Source organism: Melospiza georgiana, chromosome 7 (genome assembly GCF_028018845.1).
Source record: "Melospiza georgiana isolate bMelGeo1 chromosome 7, bMelGeo1.pri, whole genome shotgun sequence".
NCBI lineage: Eukaryota > Metazoa > Chordata > Aves > Passeriformes > Passerellidae > Melospiza > Melospiza georgiana.
This window is the reverse complement of record NC_080436.1, coordinates 24,887,672-24,909,513: the sequence shown is the minus strand read 5'-3', so window position 1 is coordinate 24,909,513 and position 21,842 is coordinate 24,887,672. Positions and strand designations below refer to the sequence as shown.

The following is a 21,842-nucleotide window of genomic DNA, read 5'->3' as shown; positions in this document are numbered from 1 at the left end:
TCTCAGCCCCCTCCTCTCGAGATGCGCTCCTCTTCCTCGCCACTCTCACCCCGCTGCTGCTGAGCGCTCCGGCCCCGGCACGGCCCCTCCGCTGCCGCAGCAGCCGCGCTCCGGGGCGGGCGGAGCGGGGCGGAGCGGGCGGCCCGGCCGCTCCCCGCTGCCCGCGGCCGGCGAGGCGGAGTCAGCGGGGCCGGGAGCCGTGCCCGCCCGGCCGCGGCGGTGCGGCGCTCAGAGCCGGGGCTGCGCTCCGCGGGGCTCCGCCGATGGACGCCTCTCTGCGCCAGGTGGGCAGCGGCGGCACGGGCGCGGCGGGGGCCGGGCGGGGGCCGGCAGGATTGGGTCTCAGCCGGGCATCGGGGTGCCGTGCCCGGGCCAGGAGCGCCCCGGGGCCGTGGGACGTGCGCTCCCCGAGGGCCGCGCCCCCGCTGCCCCCTCGCCGAGACGGTCCCGGTTGCACTTTCTCTGGAGCGATGGGATGCGGAGGGTTTTGTCCCCGAGCGCTCCCCAGCCCGGCGCGGCACCGCGCAACCCAGCGAGGGGCTGAAGGGGCTGCGGGAGCCGGAGCCCGGCCGATGTGCGGTGTCGGCAATGCCGACCGGGGCTGCTTGCGGGAGGAGAGGTTTGTCGCATGATAGTCATGGCTGCCCGGTGCCGGCTCCTTAATGCTCTGGAACGACTTGAGGGTCCGGAGCCTGCTCCTGCCTGCGTGTGTGTGTCTCAGAGCGGCTGGCCTCGGGGCGCCGGGCCGGTGGGCAGGCGGGCAGCGTGCGGCGGGAGCGCCCTGCCCTTCCGTGCCGCTGCCCAGTCACCGTCACGGCGGCGGGCAGAGCGGCTCCCGAGGCCGGACCCGTGCTGTTACCCGCGGCTCTGGTCCCGCCTGGCCGCGGTGCCCTCCCCGGGGGAGCACACGGCCGTGCGGACACGGTGCTGCCGTGGGGAGCGAGTCACTGAGTGCGCGGGGCCAGGTGCCGGGCACAGCCCAGGCGCTCCGAAATTCTCTGTGCCGTTTCTCTTGCCCGAGCAAACACAGGTCTCCAGCCCAGCCTGGCGATGCCTTTGGTTGTGAGGGACAGGTGGGTGCAAGGCCAGGGCAGCCCATTCTGGACCCATGGTGACAGTGGGTGCCCGTGGCATTGGCAGTGGGCATGGCAGACACTGTGGGGTGACGGGGCCTTCTGGTGGTCTGCGGCTGAGGTCTGAAAGCCTCCTGTTTGGGGCATGACACATGTGCCCCCTCCAGCCCCAGATGGTTTCCAGGCCATTAACCCCAGTGTCTGGCCCTGCGAGCCGCGGGTACGGAGGGGGAGCTAGCAGCGCTCGGAGCAGCCCGTGGTCTCGCTGGGCTGGAGCCCTAATGATGGGCTCGGGCCTGCCCCCTCCCTGGCGAAGCGCTTTCTTTATCAGAGCAGATGTTTTCCCAGATCTGGCCCCAGAGAGGAAGGAGTGGCTGCCCCCGGGCTGTGCGGCTGGGGCTGCCCCGCAGCGCATCGCCAGCATCCCTCAGCCATTAACTGATTAACCTGATGCTCCTGGAAGTCTGGGCCGTCTGTATCTAATCAGATGGAGGACAGAGTTTCCCAAAGGGCCATTTCACCACAGCCTTTATGCCCACCCCTCTGTCAAGAGGAACCTCCAGGCCTCTTGCAACAGGAGTAGCCACTGAGGAGGCTGAAGGAACTGATGGGAATGAGAGGCTGGAAAGGGGACGCCCAGAGGTGCACGCCTCAGCAAGTAGCACCCTTCAGAGAACTGCCTGCTTTGTCCAGCTCCAGGACGTTCTCCAGGCATGATTTTGCCATTATCTGAAGAAACAGGGATTTCCAGGGGAGGGCTGAGGGGCAGTCCTGGAGCCAGAGTCTCTCTAAGTGTCACACATCTCTGGTAAATCACAGACTCTAATCCTGATGAAGCAAGGTAGGCAAGGCTGGAGAACTGGGGTGAGTGTGTGCAGGAAAGCATCAGACTCTGCTTTGCAGGAAAGGCAGTGGGGGTGGGAGAGAGGGAATGTGACTTCCCCAAAGCCGGAATGTTTGGCATTTGCTGCACCCCAGCCACTCTTCCTCCTTCTCCATGGGGGGTTCTTAGTGGGAGGGAAAGCCTGAGTAGAAAGGAGTTGCCTCACTTCTTTCTGCAGCAGCAGAATACAAGCTCGTCCCAGGAGATGCGTGTCATGTCTTGGAGTGAATAGCTTAAACCCCAGTGTGCTCTTGGTCCTGCCTTAGCAGGCTCCCATGCTGTGCTTGCAGCATTTAGATTATCACACTCAGCTGTGGATCAGTATCTGGGATTAGGTGGGGATGCCATGGGTGTGCACAGCTCCCCTAGCTCCCCCTTTGGCATGCTGGAGACCAAAATGGCTTTGTGAGGGTTCAACCCGCTTGCCATCCTGGTTCTGCAAGGGAGGAAGAGTTTTGGCCAGGTGTGCCAGCTTGACACTGTGGGAGGGTTTCCCATGTGCTGTGCCCTCCTCTGCATGCAGACCCCAGGGGCAGTGAGCTGCTGGGGTGGTGGGTGCTGCTGCTCTTCTCCCACAGTGTCCCAAGCGGGTCAGATTAGAAAACCTTCATCCTCAGTGAGTGGTACAGCACTAAGATGTGTGTGTGCCTGTGCCATGGGAGCTCTGCTGTGCAGCATGGCTCAGAGATGTATGTGATGGATGACGCCTTTGCTGCAGGGAGTCCTGTGCCCAGGCAGGAGGAGGGCCCTGGAGGCCCGGGCTGTGGCACGGGGACAGATGATGGTTTGCCTGTGTGTCTGGAGTGTGGGCAGGATGTGGGGTTGACACAGAGGATGTGACTCGCTCTCCAATTCCCCCTAAGGAGCAGGAATGTCATGGACAGGGTTTAAGGAGACACTTCTCTCATCCTGTCCTTCTGCACTCCAGTTGGAGTGACCAGTTAGCTGGGTCCCATAGTCAGTCAGCACTAAGGAGCAGCATCCAGTGGAGTCACAGATGCTGCTCTCCTTCTCATGTGCCACTGGCCTAGAAATGCTGGCATTTAAAGTGTTAAACAGTTTTCCTCATTGCTCTTGTGGTGAAATCCAAAGCTTTTCATCTGTGTTGTAAAATAAATCCCCTGAAATTCTTAAGCTTTCTGACATGGGGAAAGGCGGGGTAATTCTGTGTTCATTTCCTGCATGGCTGTGGTGATTGGAATTGTCCTCTCTACAGCTGTCATGGTCTTCACTTACTCTTCCCCATGTTCCCCATCCTTTCCTGGCCACAGCCCTTCTCTTCTTTGTGGCCTGAGACATCTGCCATGGAGACAGGGAGAGGATCCATCTCTCTGGGGAATGCACACAGATCAGGGAGAAGCCTCAGAGTCAAGGCTGTGAAGGAGTATTAAGGCTACTGAAGTTAGCATCATGCATGCCCTGAGCTGCTTTCTTGGCCCAAACTGAGGTGGAAGCAGCTACCTCTGCCAGGTTTCTTTTGCTCTGGCAGCTTTGCCCTGACTGCTGACTCCTTGATGCAAGTGGAAAGTGCCTGACTGCTCCAGAAAGCCATCAGGGAATCTACAGAGCCTGGCCCTTTACTGGCCACAAGACACTCAACTAAATTTGCTGTGCTTTGGGCATCTCATGGTGTGAAGTCATGTGCATAAACATCTGCAGGCAGATGGGGAGCATGGGTAAGGAGAACAGCTGAAAGGATTTGACTGTGAATGCACCTTTGCAGTGTGGAGCCTGCCTGATTCATGGGTGCAGTAGGTACAGGACTGGTCTGATTTTTGGTTGCACATGCAATTCTCACCACCTTTGGGCTCTCTTGAAGCTATTTGGATGCATCATCCAGAGACCTGTGTCCCCAGGGAGCCCAGGTTGTGCTGGGAGGGGAGGGTTTGCACATGGCTGGATTAGGTTTCTCAATTGCTTCGTTTGCCCTTCCCATGCTCCCTGCAGTTGGGAGAAGGAGGAGCTCCTGTGAGAGAGGAACATGGCCAGATGTCCAGGAGAATCTATCCAGAGACTCTTGTCTGAGATAAGGGAAATGGTTCAGCTGACGTGGATGATGCTGACCATGAGTGATGGGCTGTCTTTACAGATAACAGTAAGCGGAGTGCCCATGGGTTAACAACCATTGTCTTAGGAAAATGCCATCTTGGAAAGAAAAGGTACAAGAACATCATCTTCTTTAGCAGTGAGGCTGCTCTTCGAAGGAGTATTCTGGCCAAGCCTGTCTCCACCTCTCAGGAACACGTGCTTTGCCAGCTTCCCCTGACAACCTCCTCTCAGTCTACTCAGAATATTGTGACCTCTCAGAAAGAGGACCTGTAGGGATTAAGAAGAGACAGAGAAATGCTGACTGTTACATCCATCTTGTGTATGTAATGCTCTCTGTATCAATACCACACAGAGCACCCCCTCTCTGTTTAATTAGCCTGTATAGTGCGGCTGAAGAGCAGTACCACAGTCCTTGAAGATACCCATGCAGCTGGTGTAGCATGGATGTTCCTACACACGGGATCCTCCATGCAAGCTGTGTCTCCCCTGAACCATTCAGAGTGATAAAGAGGCAGATATAGGACAAAAGGGTTTGACTGCCCTGTTTTGGAGCAGCAATTGCAAGGAAGAAAGCTCTTGTGCCAAAGGTGACATGAAGAAGTGTCTGGCGGAAGAGAGGGAGTCCTGCTAGCTCCCTCCTTAGGGCATTCATCTGGAGCCAGGCTGCGTGAGCCGTGACCTTGTCACATCCCATCAGCAGCAAGAGGGTGGGCTGGCACAGGCTCTCAGTGAGAGCCCCACGTGAAGGGAAGCCAGGCTGCCCTGGGCCAGCATGCAGCTGCCCCACTGTGGCCTCCAAAGCCACCTTGTTCTGCTCTGGTTTCACTTCTTGCCACACTTACATTTAACAGAATGATGACAAATGTTTTGCAATTTCTTTTTCCCGTTTTGCTGTAAGGAGAATATGTGAACTATCTAAATGTGATTATTAAGAATGAAACTTGTGAGAGTCTGGATTTCCTGGTTATCTTGCAGTTACCCTAAACTCTGCAGTTCTGCCTCCTCATTTCCATCTGAGATCACCCACAGTTCAGTGGTGATGTCGAGCCAAGTCTCAGGAAAAACACCTATGGAGGGCCTGTTATGCCTCACTTGGCACAGTGCCCAGGGGACTGAAGGGTCATGTCATACAAATGCAATAATTATCACAGCAACTGAACTGGTGGTGGGGCCTCTCACAGATCCAGTCATCAGTCTATTTGATGAGAAGGTGGAAATTAGGGTTAGGATGATGGGGGGTGTATTAGTGCTGTTTATTTCTGTTACTTGCATCTTGAGCCAATGATGAAGATTTGGCTGAATCACACTTTCTAGAAGGGCTTCTTATTTCTGGAAGATCCCTTGCTTTTTGCAGTTTCTTCAAGTGGTTACACAACCTTGTTTTAAAATAAATCCTTCTTCATTTCTGAGGTGTCTGGCAGATCCATCCGTTTTCGGGTCCTACTTTTCTTCTGCTTCATGATACTTGCTCTGTCCCAAATAACTTCTCTGTCTGCAAAAAATGATTTCCTGGCACCAGGTTGCCTCTGGGTTGCTGGCAAAGGTGAGCCAGCAGGTAGCAGAGAGGGGTCTCAGTGCTACTGTCTGTCGTGTGCTCCCAGCAGGGTTGAGTCAGTGAGGATGCAGGGGCAGAGATGAGGTTTGCAGCCCATGCTGGGCCACATGCTGCTCTGATCCCCCACTATCACTGTCTGGGCTAGATAGGTCAGCCCTAGCTCTGGCAAATCTACATAATGACATTAACATCTTCACAAATACTTTTGCACTACAAGGGATCCTTCTGAATAGGAAAAATGACTGAGCCTTTTATGTTGTCTCTGGAAGGCTTCTTTCTCACACCTCAAAGCATAAGTAAGCAGTAAACTTCCTTACTCCTGTTTATACATCCCAGACATGCATCAACTCTTGTTACCACCAAATGTCCTGGGAGTTTCTGCTCAGCAATTTGCAATCTTCTTTGGGTCTGTGACTTTCCAGAAGACATTCCTCTGTTTGAAGTACTCCTTGCATTCCTTCTCTCCTGATGATGATCTTTCTGTTTGGCTGTACTTTAATCCTGTTTTGTTCTAACAGGGGGCTGTGGAATCCACACTCCTCTGATGGTCACTCCCTTGTGGGGACTTACTTATCTGCCAGATGTTGGCATCTGCTAGTACTGTCAGAATTACATGAGATTTTAGGTCCTTGATGAGAATATAAAATACTACTGACCCTGTCACTGCAGACATTTGTTGGAAACTCCCTCAATTAGTAGTGATCTTCCCCATCATTACAACGGTTTTGAGATCCCTTTGCTGCTGTTTGCTCCTCAAGAGCTGACTTTTACTGAAATTCTGTGTTCTACATGGGCAGCACCATGAGAGTCAAACATGATCCTATTTATCTCATGTGCTTGGATGCTAAGGAAGAAGAAGCCTTTTTGACTAGACTTCTTTACCCATGTTAACTGGCACTGGACAGCAGTTAAAGCCAGAGTATCCTTAAGATGGAACAGCAGAGAGCAAAACCTCTGTATTTTCCCTTGGGTTCTCAGACTCAGAAACCCATGGTTGCCAGGGATAATCCTGCTATGATTTAGACTCTGACTCTTTCAATCTCTTGGAATTTCCTCAGCATTACCAGACTTAGAAAAAAAATAATAGCAACTGTTGAGAAACTTTATTGGACAGATCTCTGGGAACTCTTGGACCTGTTGATTTTTAAAATGTTTTGTGTCCTTTCCATTTACTGAAAGCACTTCAGCACCACAATGTGATGCAAGATGGGTGCGTTCCAGGGATGTTTATTAGAAACTTCTGTCTGTCTCCATCACCACAGCACCAAGCCTGCCAGAGTTCAGGAAGTGTTTGGACAATGCTCTGGAGCACATGGTGTGACTCTTGGTCCTGTGGAGGGCCAGGAGTTGGACTTGATAACCTTTGCAGGCTCCCTCCAACTCAACTTATTCTGTGATTCTATGATAAATCCCAGTGCTGCCATCCACATCTAGTAGTTGGAAGCTGCTACTAGCACATGTCTTTGTACCCAGTTATTTTAGAAAAGAGTGAAACAGACTCTGCTGTCTTTCCTGTCTCCCAGCTTCTTTCTTACATGGGTTGTTTGCCCCAATTTTCCCTATTTCCACTCTTATTTCAGATCGAAACACTGCATCCCAGCTCAGAGGCCCTCCACTTGCTTTCTGAGTGGTATTTGAAGGAAGGACACAGAGGACGAGCAAGAACCAGGAAAATGTCTCACATGAAGAGTTTAAAAACCTGAGATTACTTTATTAGTGAAATGACAAATAGGGGGAGACATGGCAAAAGAGCAGAAAATAATGGATGAGACAGAGAAGGTGGATTGAATTCCTCTGTGTCTCTACCTCTGCTAGAAAAAGGGATTTTGTGCTTCACACTGGTTTAAAAACGTACGTTTCTGTATAATGTGTGAGTAGGTCGTAGAACTCCACAAGGTAGGGAAAGTCAAGGATGTGGCAAGGTGCAAAAAGTTATTTGGCATAATCCCAAATTATGCCTAATAACCATTGCAGAAGAAATACTGTTTCAGGGCTTTTGTCTGAGATTTTTACAAAACATGTGGCTGCCCAGTGACAGACCGCTGTATCCTTGTGGCTGCCCGAGGCCCTGGGCTCTATTCTGTGCACCTCAAACACTGTCCCTCAGCCCAGCCTCACCCTTGAAGCCATTGGCTGAATTTGAGAGAGGGAGGGAACTGCGAGGGAGCCGCCTCGCTGTGTATTTGGTGGCGAGGGGGAGAGGCTCCTTTGAGAAGCACTGCCCAAGTTGAGAGCGGGCAGGAATACCTTTTACTTGCTCAGTTTCAGCTGCAGGCTGGTCAGGGGAAGTTTTGCTGGGGCCAGGCTGGGCTTTAGCTGATGCCACGTTACCTCCTTCCTTTCAGGGCTACAGAAGGGTTGTAGGAGGGCCAGTGCTGCTCTGATGTGACAGGTAATATACATCTGTGGATACCTGTGTGATTAATGTGCTTAGGGAACAACTAATTTTAATTCAGTTCCTAACTGAAGTTTTAGGCAGGGAAGAGCTTGTAATGAAGGCATGGAAGTGGTGTGTACTTTTATGGACATAATGAAATTCAGTATGCATTTTCATGACTGGTGAGAATTGCTCAGGTGGTTGCAAACTCTGTAGGATTATTACTTCATCTGAGGAGAGTGACTCCACTGCCCGTGGTGGAATTGCAGGGGGCAGCTCATCTTAAACTGAGCTTGGAGAGAGTGTAAAGTGGAGTCTGGAAGGATTCACACCTGCCTCCTTTTGTGCACCTTGTGCTCATGGCAAAGGGCAGCTCTGAAGTATGTGGAAAACAGCTGGGGGCTCGTTCCCTCCCTGCCCGTGACAAGCAGTTTGTGTGGTTCCTGTAGTGTGTAGCTGCTTCTTTGAGGAGGTTAAAAATTACCTCCACAAACCAAGCATTTCCTGGGAAATATTTGGAGATGTTCTGGAGAATGAGAAGAGAAGCTGTGCAGCAGCCAAACTGGGGGAGGAGACAGGAACAGAACAGATGGGAGGGGGAGGCAAAAGGGGAGTGGGAAGCAGTGCATATACATCAGTGACCAGAAGTGACAAACTCTTAGTGCTCTTAGATTATTTAAAATGCACAAACCTTTTCCTGATACAGCTATTCTGCAAAGCTGCTGGCAGACTGAGGGCTCTGCTCCTTAATTAGTGGGGAATGGGGCTGCTAATTGGCAGAACTAGGATGAGTCATGGGCTCAGCCTGGGCTGCAGCTCTGGAGCAGCAGGACCCGCGGCTGCAGTTTGTGTCCAGCTCTGAGCCCTGCTGGCTTGCAGGGGCTGCCCGAGCTCAGTGAGCTGCTCTGTGGGAATTGTGGGACCAGACAGGTACAATCCAGCCCCTTTTTGCTCTGCACTGTGTCTCCCTCATGCCTGACAAGAAGCAGGCTTTAGTTTCTGTTGTCCCTACTGCTGTTGCAGGTATTGTCCCTCTTGCCAGCTGCTCCATGCTGGCTGCTGCCAGCTGAGCTGTTCTTTCTGTCTCTCTTACCTGTGATCTCTGGGCTGCCCCTCCCTTCCAGGAGCTGGTCCTGGTTTTGCTGATCAGACACAGCCCATGGCTTCATTTCAGCCTGCCATCAGAAAAACAGCACAGTTGCATTCCTTACCATATGGGGCTAGGCTGCAGGGACTCCCCCTCCCCACCAATCCTACATCCATTAGCTAAGGCTCTTTATATTTGTCCTATCACTTATTCATGATCATCCAGATCAATCTCTTGGAAAGTGCATTTATTGAAACCTGATTCCGGCTTTGTCTGAATCGCAAGGGCCTTTCTGGCCCAGTCTCTGCCTCGTGGTTTGCAGCCACAAAGCCACTGGGGCTGGGAAAAGAGCTGGCTCAGCACTGTGCTGCCAGGAGAGCCTTTCCTAAGCCTGGGAGTATATGGATCCATTGCCAGGAGAAACACAAGGCTTGGATGCCCAATACCCACTGAACAGCCTCAGTGTGCTAGGAGGACAAAGGTAAGTTATGTAGGTAGTACTTGTAGTTGAAAATTTGTTGCACGCACAGAGGTTTTTGTCTCAGACTCTCAGTGCAGGGGTGTACATTTTTGAGACATCCCTGCCCCTTGCAGAATGGGTGATTTGGTATAATTACCTAAATCAAGGAAGGCACTGCAAGCATCTCTTGTAGTATTGTGTTTGTAGGTAGATCTGGAGGCTGAGACAGTCAAGTTCAAACACAAAGAAAACATTAAAAACATCCTGTACGGGAAAAAGCAGACAATTGTATGCACCTTTCACACACTGAAAGGTGTCTTTTAAACAAAACCACTTTTCCTCTGTGAATAACCCTGGACAATTGATGCTGCCAGCCTGGTTTAGCCCCTCCTGGGCATGTTACTCCTGGCAGTTGTGTAGGTTTGTGCACAAGGAGGAGTGGGATGTCTAAGTGCACTCAGAGAGGGGCAACCCTGCTGTGTCCTGAAGTTCAGTGGGACAGCTCATTCTTGCTTGTGCCTGGGAAGAAGCAGTTCCCAGACGACAGAGGATGTCCTGGGAAAACGTGAAGATCCAAAGGTAGTCCAGAACATGAAGTAAGGAGAACAGAATAGGAAGACTTGTTTCTGAAGAGTGATACAGCTGTGGAATTGCTTCCTTCATGTCAGTCCCTGAATGGGTCTCCTGCTGGGCTGGGAGGCCCTGGAGAGGCCAAGGCACCTGCATGTGCAGGGTTTTGTGTCTTGTGCTCTGGAGCTTACCTTGCTGCCTTCAACAGCTGACAACTGATGAGGATGTAGCTGCTGGCTACACACTCTAATGTGTGGGTGCCTTGCTGCTGCAGTAAGGGCTGTGTGCTGCCTTTCTGCCTCTCTGCCATTCCCTGGGTGCAGCACACAAGATCTCCCTTATTCTTTCCCTGCTGACATACCATAGTGCATCTCCTGAGATCAGATACAGGCATGTGAATGCAAGGGAGAACTTCCGGTTTCAGTCACTCTTAAAAAAAATAAAGCCATAGAAGGCCAAGAAATCTGTGGCTTCAATTGAATTTTGATATCATGAATAGCAGGAAATGTTATTTATTTCTGAGTCTAGGATCCAAAGTGCCATGTGTTATTTGAACTGAGAAATGGCAGCTTAGAGTTTACTGTCCACAGTGGAAGGCATGATGGTGTGACCTGGGCCAGTACTGATGAAACACTGCTCTCTGTATGCAAGCAACTTTGTTTTCTAAATCACAACCCCATGGTACAAGATCACTTTTCAGGATTGTGCTTTGCTGTGCACTTTGTGGCAAGGCAAGTTCATGGACAGATTGTTACTGAGGCCATAGGAATGAGGATGTTGGTCTCAGAGTTTGTTTAACATCTGAGTGACCTGCCCTCAATATAGGAACTGGTACATTACTGTTTCATTCTTCCTTTCTGTTCCTGCCCTTGTTCCCTTTAAAACCAAAGCAGCAGACCAACCTAATAAACTCCTAGTAAAAGAATAATTGGGTGGGGATGAGCCTGTTATATAAGGGGCTTGAGTTAACTGTATGATCAGTATTCAGCCAGCTTTATTTGATGGAAAGTGGTTACACAAAATCATCACTGCTGTTCCTCCTCTGTCTTACAAGGTGTTCTCAAATTGGTGTTGCTTGTTGCTTCACATTGTTAAACTGTTTTGTCTGTGGGTGAGGGTGGACCTTCTGTATCTCAGAATGGAAATGGAAGGGTTTTTTCTCTTGTCCTAGAAGAGCAGGGTTTCAGTCATGGTGCTTGTGGGACCTGCAGCCCCAGAGCTGGCGCATCACTGCTGGGCACTGCTCAGTCCTGCTCATCTTGCTCCTCCTATGGAAGTCCAGCCTTGCTGCCTGGCAGTTTTTGCAAGTTTTCTTCTCAATTTAATCTTTTCAGCTGATCAATGAGATGTGTGGCATTGGGGGACAGGGGAGTAAAGTGGGGCAGTGTCTTTGGTGTCACCATCTGCTCCCGTATTTAGTCAAGGCTCCTTGGGGAATTTCATGTTTAGAGAAAAGGGCTGGTGGAAGGAGATGCACTAAAACAAACTCTGCCTTTCAGGAAATGGGGCTATGGCTATGCTGGGCAAAAGTTAAAATAATTATTTGCTCTGTGGTTCCTTTTCTGGCTGTCTCAGCACAATATTCCTTTTGGAAACAGCATAACTGGGTGCAGTTACTCTGCTGTGCAGAGGCAATTGCTGTTGTACAAACAGCTACAACATCAGAGTAAACTGAAGTAAGTAATTCTGGGCAGCTGGAATATCACAGGGCCTGGGAGTTTCAGCATTTCAGTTGCCTTCTATTCCTTAGCAGCTCACCGAAGAACCTGCCATAAGCTTGTGTGGTGTTGTACAAAATAGCTGTGTCTCCTTGGAGGAGTATTTGTTAATACTTTTGCACATTGACTTCTGCTGGGAAAGGGGTCTGAATCAGTCTGGACTTTTAGATAATTTCTATGTGTTGAAGGTAGCTGAGTGATCCCACTGCCTATCTTCCCTTTTCCCTTCTGAGTAGTACCTATTAAATAACAGCATTCATGCCCATGGATTGTCTATTCTGTGTCAGATTATCAACTGCCTGTAGCTCCAAGTTAATTTCTGAGCTCAGGGAGTGGGAAGTCTGCATAACCTGGATGCCCTGGTCTCCAGGGGCAGTGTGTAGGGTGCTGAGGTGGTGGCACACTGCCATACACAGGGTGTGTGTGCTGTGGCACTGGGGCACAGTGTGCATGGTGGGGTGCAAACTTGTCTTCTGATTAAGCTGCACTTGCCTCAGGCTCTCATCCCTGCCACCCTGGGTTACTGGTGTCTGAAGGCATTGAAATGCACTGTTGGGGATGTTTACACTTAGTGTCTTATAAAAGGCTTTCTTTCATCCCACTGTTTGGAGACACAACCTTCCTGTTTTCTGACTCTTTGCTTTCTACCATGGCGGTAATAGGAGTCTGGTGAAAGTAGCAAAAAAATCTTTAAACATATGTTGATGTGCATATGTTTATGCACGCTAGTCAGAATGTGATTTGGGGAATTCATGATTTCTCAACAGAAATGTCTTGCCCAGATGCCTCAGGACACTTTATTTCAAGCATCCAGAATTTCGGAAAATCCAAGAGGATGTAACAAATCCTCTGTATAGTTCCTCAAAATCTGTGTGCGAGGTACTGTCCACACCAGTGCTCTGGGATCTCAAATCTGTAATGTAAGATTCCATTTTTTTCTATTGCTGTTGTTCACTGGCCATGAGGATGATCTCTGCAGACCATCCATGGGTTTAGGTGCTGATCAGATGCAATGGTGCTTTTCGTTCACTTGGTGAGGGAAGATTAATCTGTTTGAAACTCTAGACCAGAGCGCAGCAGTAAAGCTAGAACTGTACACCTTTTTAATGTCATTAAACCCAGATCTTTTATTGGGAGGACTGGAAATTGGCCTATAGATGTATCTCCTACAGCAAAGAAAGTCCAGGGTACTAAAGTGTTTAGAGTGACTTAAGCAGTTTAAAAAACCCCACCTAAACTAAAAACAAATCATTAAAAATAGAATTAGTGTTTCACATTTTGTATAATGTAATATAGAAACACTATTCAATTTCTTCAAACATATTAAGCCTACAAGCAAAGAGCTAATGGTGCTGATGGGATTAAGAGGGTAGGAAGGGCTTAAAGCTCCCGATCAATAATTTAGGGGCATAAAAAAAAAGGGAAGAAAGTCAGTCTATGAATCAATGAAAGGCAGCATGGCCCTAATGTTACGCAACAGTTGAGCACTTTGGATTTTTCTCAATATTTATCTAAGCAGAGTTTATGTGATTTCTATGGGAAGACATGGAAGTGATTAGTTTGCAATAACTGAAGTGTGGTGTGACTTCATGCCTAGCTCTGTAATTGCAGGTCATGCCCTGATCTGCCTTCATGCTCCTGCTGTTTCCCTTGTACCAGGTCCCACAGGCAGAAGGGGCCAATCCAGCAAACTTGTTTTCCCTACTATTTTGGTAGGCAAGCTGTGAGATTTACCTGTCCTGCAGATCCCTGTGTGTGTGTTACCAGAAATCTGAGCTTGTGCTCAGACTTGTCTTGAGAGACATGGAGAAGTTTAAGATGTTGTATTGTATGTGAAACATCATATATAAAACCAGATATAAACACCAGTGCATACATACATCAGGCATCAGGACCATCGTGTATACATCAGTGTGTATATACATTGGAGAAACACTCAGGTCATGTCATTTACCAAAGGAAACTCTTGCCAGTTTGCAAACAAAGCTCTGTGAAATCCTCTTAGCTGGTGATTTCTGGAAACATTCTGACTTACAATGATGCGTGGGTGTATTGTTTACATTGTAAACATGCTTTATTTATATTTTCTATTATTATTATAGCATGGCTTTTAATGACTGGCTATTCCAAGTTTTAAAATATTTAGACAGTCAAACCAACTATTCTGTGTGTTCGTATCTTTCCATGACACTTTCTGTAAAAATTGGTCTTTTCTTACTTTAGTTTCCTCATGAAGCTCATTAAAATTGCTTTTTCTTCCGCTCCTGTTACATAAGGAAAAAACAAACCCAATTTCTCTGAAAATGTCAGTAGAACTTACTTAAATATTTTAAGCAGCTGTAGCTTGAAAGTAGCTTCTGAATACTGCAGCTTCCCCCAGCTTTCCTTGGGTGCAGATCTCACGGGCTCCAGTTCTTTCTAATGGGATGTCCTCTGGTTTTTGCAGGGTGCCAGGGTATGGCTGCAGGAGCAGGACCAGCTGCAGCCATGCACTGTTGGCGTGTGTGCCAATGGAAACGTTCTCTTCACCTCAGATTATGGCATGGTAAGTGAAGTTTGCATGAGTTTGTACCCTAAGCCAAGCTGTAAGATGGACTTCTTGGTTTTGCATGACCATCATGTTGAAATTTATCAATGGAAGTGCTGCAATTCTCTCTGAAAAGTGACCTGGCTCTGTTACACCAAATACCTAATAAATGTTAAAAGAAGAAGATTGTTCTTCTTGTTCTCTTCATTTCTCTGCCTACCTCACTTTTCTTGGTTTCCCTTGTGCCATCTTTGGAGGAGTTGTATTAACAGCCTAACAAAATCATTATATTGGCTAAGTGCTCCTGGAAGGAGGCAGCTCCAATAACCAAGCAGCCCCTCCTGCCAAGCTGTGCCACTCTAGGGGTTCTTGTGCTCACCACCAGCTGCTCCAGCAGCTTTTGCTGTCAGCCCTTTGGCCGGGGGCACGTGGCAGTGGGCTCCCTGTGCCAGTCAGTGTGTGAAGGCTGCAGAGATGCACAGGACAGCTCAGCAAGGCAGCCAAGCTCCCCTGAGAGCAGATTTCTCCAACAGGGATAAGAACAAGCTCCTTTCCTGCCTGATTTCCAGCCCTGTGCTCCTTGTGGTTCCCTGGGGTGCAGTACTCATGGAATAATATTGGTAGGAAGGGACCTCTGGGGATCATCCAAGTCCTCAGTGAGTCAGCTCGCCTGGCTAACCCTGGGAAATCTATCCACAGCCTTCAGGGAGGTGCTGGGTGAGTCAGACTGATGCCTGGGCTGGGAGGAGGATGGGGAAATGGGCAGGACTGTGCCCTCCAGCAGTGAGCAATTAGACCTGCTCAGCTGTTGTGGTGAATGGGCCCTGCAGGTGGCTGCTTTGTTACAGAAAAATGGACAGGTTTTCTTCGGCCTCTTACCTGGCAAACAAAGGAGGTCGCAGGGGGAAAGGGGATTTAGAGCCCTGGTTTGTGGAGTCAGTGGTAGGACTATGTTTTTCAGTCTTGCCTTGAAAGATTTGAAGTCATCATTATTGTATAAAGAGCCTGATTTGTTTCTCAGAGATGGAAATTCCCCTAGCAAACACAGATTTTTGAATCTGGTTACTGTAGTCTCCTAGACCCCTTCTTGAGGAGTTGACTTGTTTTGGCAGTGCTGGATATCATTAACACATTTTAAGGGATCACAGGTAATGCAGCAGCCTCCAGAGGGACAAAAAGTGGTGACAGGACTTCTGTGACTTTCCCAGTTCTGTCTTTTCTGACATGCTGCTGTGGCCTTCTAAAATCTTTCAAACCAACCTGGGACCTCTGAAAGGACACCAGAAATCCCATTTTAGAGCTGTCTGTCCACCTCCAGCCTGTGCCCTGCATGCTGGAAAATATGTTCAGGATAATGCTTGGTGGATTACAGGTGTGGAAGAAAAAAGCTGGGTTTGGGTTTTTTTCTTCCATGAAACAAGAAACCGCTAGGCTGGAGGAGCCATGTGCTTTATGGCTCATGGAATAAAAGCTCATGGAGATCATTAAAGGGCTTTCTTTGTTCAGTGCCACCCACAGGAGCTGTCCTGTGTGCTTCCCTCACCTGCCACATTCATTGTTTCATCCCTCTGGGAGGGACTGGCACTCCTACCCCGGGTGAGGACTCTGATAAATGTCTTCACTTTGGCTTGGATGGGGCAGGTGATCCCTGTGATTTTTAGCACCCCCAAATCTAGTTGTCCTCATGTTTGCTGTGGCCCAGCATCCCTGCAGCTCTTGCAGCTCTGAGGTAAGAAGTCCAGTCATGCTTCAAAACTTTTGTCATTTGTTTTCACTTCCTTAAAAACACCTCAGGCAGTAAATCCATCAGAAATGTGACTTCCTGGGAGGAAAGGAGGAGCTTTGCTTGTGAAACACAAGATTGGAAAGCACGATCCAGACAAAACAGCCAAATGCTTTATGGATAAATATAACTTGGATGCCAGGTGGGAGCTTTGCTGTGTGCTCAGGATGGCACTAATGGATAGAATTGAGTTTGAAAAGGAATAATTTCTCCCTTGCTGAGCCTGGTGAGCAGCACTGGCAAACCTCATCTTGGCTTGTTTGCTGCCCAGATTTTGCTTTATTCCTGACCATTGTAGGGCCTTGGTGAGAGTCATGGTCATTTTACCCTCACTTTGGGCTAAATTTGAGGCAAATTGAGTTTATCACTGGTAAGAAAGTAGAAATCTTTGGCTGTGAGGTGCCTGTTAGACTGAAAGGTGATTATTTTCCTTCCCAAAAATAAAGATCTGCTTATTAACACATATAACTTTGTGTTTTATATATTAGCTTGTTAAAAAAGAGATATTCTGGGGGCAACTTTGCTGAGAGATCCGTTTGCCTGAGTTCTTACTTGCTTCAGGAAAAATCAGCTGTCACATTCAGCTCAGTAGTGCTGAACACCAGCCTGGCATACCCTTCCTGGAACAGGATGATGGAGGAGGATCTTTGAAATTGCTCTCCTGCAGATTGCTGGAAGCATCCAGGGGTGAGCAGTGGGGTAACAAAAGCTTCCTTACTGGGACTCTGAGGGTGGAGCATCATCCTGCTTGTGTCTCAAACCTCTGAGCTCCTTGAAGAAAGTCACTTTGGCAGTCTTGGGACATGTGTCTGTGTCCAGGAGCATGGATGATACTTGCAGCCTGCCCCTGAAGGGCAGAGAACAAATGAAAAGTCAGCTTTCTTCCAGTGCCAGGGATGACCTGAAAACTCTCCCACATGTCACAAGTGTCTTCCAGAGGCACAGAGCCATCTCCTCCCAAACCTCAGTTGGGCTGGAGGCCCCAATCAAGTGGCTCAAGACAGGTATAACCTGAGTTTCTAAGCCCTATTACTTATTTACTTGTGTATTTAGGACCCCTGTTCCTCTTCAGGGTTCCATTTCCTGCCATGTTGTCATCAAGAACAAGGAAATGAGCTCTGACCCATCACTTTTAGTGCATGGCAGCCTCTGGGCACAGGTACTGCCAGCTCCTGATATCTTTTAGGACACTTGTCCACTCAGCTTTTTGTCTTAATGTTTTCTTAATGTTTCTCTTCTGGCCCAAATGGCTGCAAGTGCTGACAGAGCAGTAGTAGATGAGTAAGTACCAGGTAGCTATAAGGGAAGATCACGTCATGCTGTTTTTTACTTGTCCTCTTCCAAATTTTGGGTAAGTCAGCTGACAAGAGAGAGCCAGGGTCATCTGCTGCCTCCTGGTTTGAAAGTGCTGTATTGATTTTGTTTCTGACAGTCCAGATGTTGTGCATCTGCAGCTTGTACTCTCTCCTGAATTTAATTGTCTCATTCTCCCTTTCTGCTCCCTCAGTTTTCTTGTGAAAGTGCCTGAGGTCTCTGCTCTGAAGAAGAAAAAAAAAGTTTTACTTTTTTTAGGGTCATGCTTGCAGAGTGAGGGTCCTTCTGCTGGCAGTCAGACCTCTCTGACACCCAGGAGCAGAACTGCTGTGGAGAGGCCTGGAGAGAGCCTTTTTGCAGGACTGGGCTCTGTTTTACACTGATCGTGAAAGTGAACTGTGTATTTTTGAAAAAAAAATGCACAAAATTTTTTGAAAAAAATTTGAAATTTTTGAATTTTCTTTTTAAAAATTTGAAATTGAAATTTTTGAAAAAAATTCACAAAATTCCTGGCTGGTGGAAGAAGTGGGCTGTGAAGGAGCCTGCCAGTGGAAGAGGCTGAATGGTCCTTGCCACACAGGTGTGACTGGTGAGAAATGGGGCAAACACACCTGAGGGACTGAGCCAGCTCCTCCTCCCCAGCTGCCTCCCAGAACAGAGCTGCTCTTGTGGTTGTGCATCGCGGTGGTTTGCAGGGGATCTGTGCTGGGTTATTGCTGCCCTGCAGTGGCAGGGTGCAGCTCAGAGCCCTGGGGCTGAGCACCTGCAGTTGCTGCAGCTGTGAGAGCCCTGCAGGGACTGGCAGGGGGCTGGGTGACCTCATTCTGTCTGCAGCCTGCAGCTGCATGCACGGCCTCTCCCCAGCACAGACAGCAGCCTGAGCATCCAGGGAGGTGGGCAGGAGAAACCACTTAGAGCAATGCTACAGATTAGAGCTGGTTCTCTGTGGGACCCGTCAGATTCTCCCTGGCACTCAGGAGGGCTGACAAGCAGGGATGGAAATGAGGCAGGGACCAGAGCACTGGGAGAGGAGGAAAAGCACAAGATTCTTTGGTGGGGTTACTGCGGACCAGTTTCCTTCTCCAGGATGCCTGTATGAAGTCTCCCATCTGTCTCTCTTTGGGTCTTACCATCCAGCACAGCTTTGGATGCTGGGTGGGAGATGGCACATGGCTGAATCCAAGAGTGGGAAGCAACTGAAATAACCTGCGTGAAATGCCAGCATCGTGCTTGAGGAGGAGGAAAGGAGGGCTGGGATGTGCATGTGGTGGAGGGGAACAGTCACATAATCTCAGGGAGTGAAGGAGATGACCTGATAACTGAAGAGGGGGTTATTGAGGAGGGGAAAGCTCTAGCAGGAAGAAGGATGCTGCAATTGAAACAAGATGAGTGCAGCTGCACGGAGAGATGAGCACTTCCTAGAGCAGTGATAGAAGTTAATAGGTGTCGCTGTACAAATATTTTGAAAGCTGTATCATACACATAAGTGTCATCACACAGAGAGAATGTCACTACTTTATTTGGCTTCTCATGTGCTTTGCTTTCCTTTGCTCTTGAGACGACAAACTCTTCCAGATGCTCTCTGGCTGCTGCTATGGAGGGTGCAGGGCCAAACTCGCAATGTGAATTAGCTTTTCCTTTCCTTCCCCACAGTCAGAGACATGATCTCACCTGTGTTTTTTGTGAAAGACTGTTCCTGGTCTCTTGGGTGCAGCTGCCATCATTATTCACACTCATGAGTGCAGTGTGTAATACCTGTCTAGCCTAGCAGCTGGAGGCTGGTGCCCTGCTTCTGTTAAGGGGAAATTAAATAACCTTGTGTTGATTTGTCCCCATCAGTGGTGAGAGATTGACTGTGTAGCAAAAGAAGGGAGGGAGTATGCTGTATAGTTTCTGGCCAGAGGGCTCAAATATATAGGAACAGGAATGGAAGAGTGACTGTAAAAGTAGGGAGCAGATCCCTGTTTTATTAATTTCCTTTTCCAGTGCAAAAATATAAAGGTGCGCATTTCTGCTAGGAAATCCGACCATGTGCCCAGGTGTCATTAGACTATTTGTCCTTCTCCCCATTCTTCCAGGTGTTCCAGTACCCCAAGGCCGCCCTGTCCAGAGAAAAGGTCTTACCCATGCACCAGACCAGCATTGATGGGGTGGAAGACATGTCCATGCTGGGAGATCTGCATGAAGCTGCCATCCTGCTCAACCTTCACCAGCGCTACCAGCAGGGTAACATCTATGTAAGTGCTCCTCCCTTTTGCCTTAATGGTTTTTGTTTAGCTTCAGGGCTGCCACTTTGCATGTGAAGTGCTGATGTTATCCTTGTCTCTTGAGGATAGGAATTGAAGGGGATTTCCTGCCCTGCCAGCTCCATCATCCCTGTGAGATCCTACCCTTATCAGAGGGGCCTCTTTGCCTCTATGGAGGAAATTCCAAAACATGAATGTTCACCTCTGAGCTTTGTGGTGATTGCACAGCTCTGTATCCTCTGTGAACATCCATGTTTGATGAGCTGCCATTCACATTCCCCAGGTTCCCCATTATGCTGTTCCATGGTTTATGGCCAAGCAGACTGGAAAGTGCAATGTACAGAGGGCTTGCTGAGTATCCCTCCTGATCTGACAAAGATATTGCCCAGCTGTTCTGCTTTTACATGCAGTTGTACCTTTTGTTTTTGGTGTTTTTTTGTTTTTTTTTTTTTTTTTTTTTGATTGCTCTGCTGTCCTTGCACAGATGAATGAATACTCATAGCATCTCCTGATTTCCCTCTCAGGAAGGAGACAAGTACTAGGAAAGGGACTTGTGAGGAAAAGCACACCTGGGCCAAGACATTCCTGAACTGCTGGGATGGCAGTGCTCTGCTAAGACTTGGAGAGAACAAGGAAGATAGATTGCAAAGACTGTCTTACCTTGCTTGTCCATGCTATGTGCACACAGAGTTTTCAGAATATGACAGAAAAAATGAAAATCTCTATGTTGCATAGCAACCGTTATCAAGGCAACCAAACCATATGCACCTGTGTTCCAGTAAATTATCAGTAAAGTGACCCTGTTTCTGAACCACCTCCTGCACTGGATGCAGAGGAGACTGTAATTTCTTTTTTCTTTTCTTTCTTTCTTTCTTTCTTTTTTTTTTTTTCTGTAGGCACCTTTGCCTGTCTGTCAACAGAGCCTTGTGACCCTGTGACAGTAGCCACATGCACACATTATTTTGATGGCCCATATCCTTGCTGTTCTTTTTGTCCTTTGTTTGACACATGCTATGTGTTTCTGCAGCTTTTGACCCCATTTGGGCATATTCCTCCTGCTTCTTCTTCCTCGCACCTTAAAATGCAATGCAGGATTCTCTTCCTTTTCAGTCTGTGCCTTGCACCAGAAATGCCACAACACCAGCAGTATCATAGCAGCTGTACCTCCTTAAGCCTTTCAGCTAGCTCTGATATGTCATTCCTTCTCTTATTCAGCATTAGTTCTGTGCCTTCTCCATCTCTGCATAAAGGTGTTGAAGTTTAGCACCTTTACACCTCGTTTTTTGCCTTTGCATCACGCATGAATCTCAGATGTGCATCTCGGGTCTGAAATTTTTGGAGATGTATGAAGGGGCCTGACCTCTGCAACATGCTCAGCACTGGGAAGAACCCCTCAGTGTTGGATTATTAACCCCACCATGAGCTCCTAAAGGGGATTCTTTCTGATCAGGGAGTGTAGGTAGCAGTATATCTAGACTGCTCTGGCACCCATAATTAATTTACTACAGCAATACTGACAAGCTCAACAGTACCTTTTGTTTTCCAGATAAATACTATTCAAGCTCTACCCAACTGTTGAAGGAAATTATGTGAGCACAGCAACAACCTGCATATTCCCTCTTCATTCTTACAATTCCTGTATTCCTTAATAAAAGTAGACCAAACATAATGAGAGTGATGCAGAAATGGCCACGGGCTGTACTGCCCCATTTTGTGCTCTCCTTAGCAAAGCCATGCCTAACCATCCAAGTAGCATCTATTGTCCTGAAAAGTAGACTTGCCCCATGTGGCTTGTCCTGCTCTGGAGAATTCTTTGGGGGCAATTGCTTTGCTGATAAAGTAGCTGGTATGTACATGGCTTTACTGCCATTAAAAAATTATGGATAGAAATTGTCTATAAGGGAATGCATGTGATGAGGAGACTGCAACTGGGTAGTGGAAAGGTTTTCTAGGAACACCTTTGAAAGAGATGGCTGTACTGGAAGAAGTTCTGGAAAGGAGCTCTGTTCCTAGTGAAACTACAATGGAAAATGCAAACTGAAACATCTGAGAAGAAGAGATGCTGTAAAGGACATAGAAATGTCTTGTAGTCTCTGGGCAATGCCTGTTCCTCAGCTGCCTGTACAATGCTTTTCCCCGATTCATGTTTTGGCACCCAATGCTTTCCTCTTTCTCTCTTTCTGCACCTCTCTGGCCAAAG

General features: G+C 48.5%; 1 protein-coding gene across 1 annotated transcript in view; it reads left to right on the top strand.

Moving 5' to 3' along the window:
* The first annotated feature begins 202 nt into the window (after positions 1–202).
* The window catches only part of LOC131085683 (unconventional myosin-X-like), an 89,503-nt gene continuing 67,863 nt past the window's right edge, over positions 203–21,842 (top strand). Inside the window, exons 1-3 of the mRNA XM_058028099.1 lie at positions 203–284; positions 14,219–14,317; positions 19,475–19,633. Coding sequence (XP_057884082.1) covers positions 264–284; positions 14,219–14,317; positions 19,475–19,633 — 279 coding nt within the window. The 5' untranslated portion in view covers positions 203–263. The remainder of the gene's footprint in view (positions 285–14,218; positions 14,318–19,474; positions 19,634–21,842) is intronic.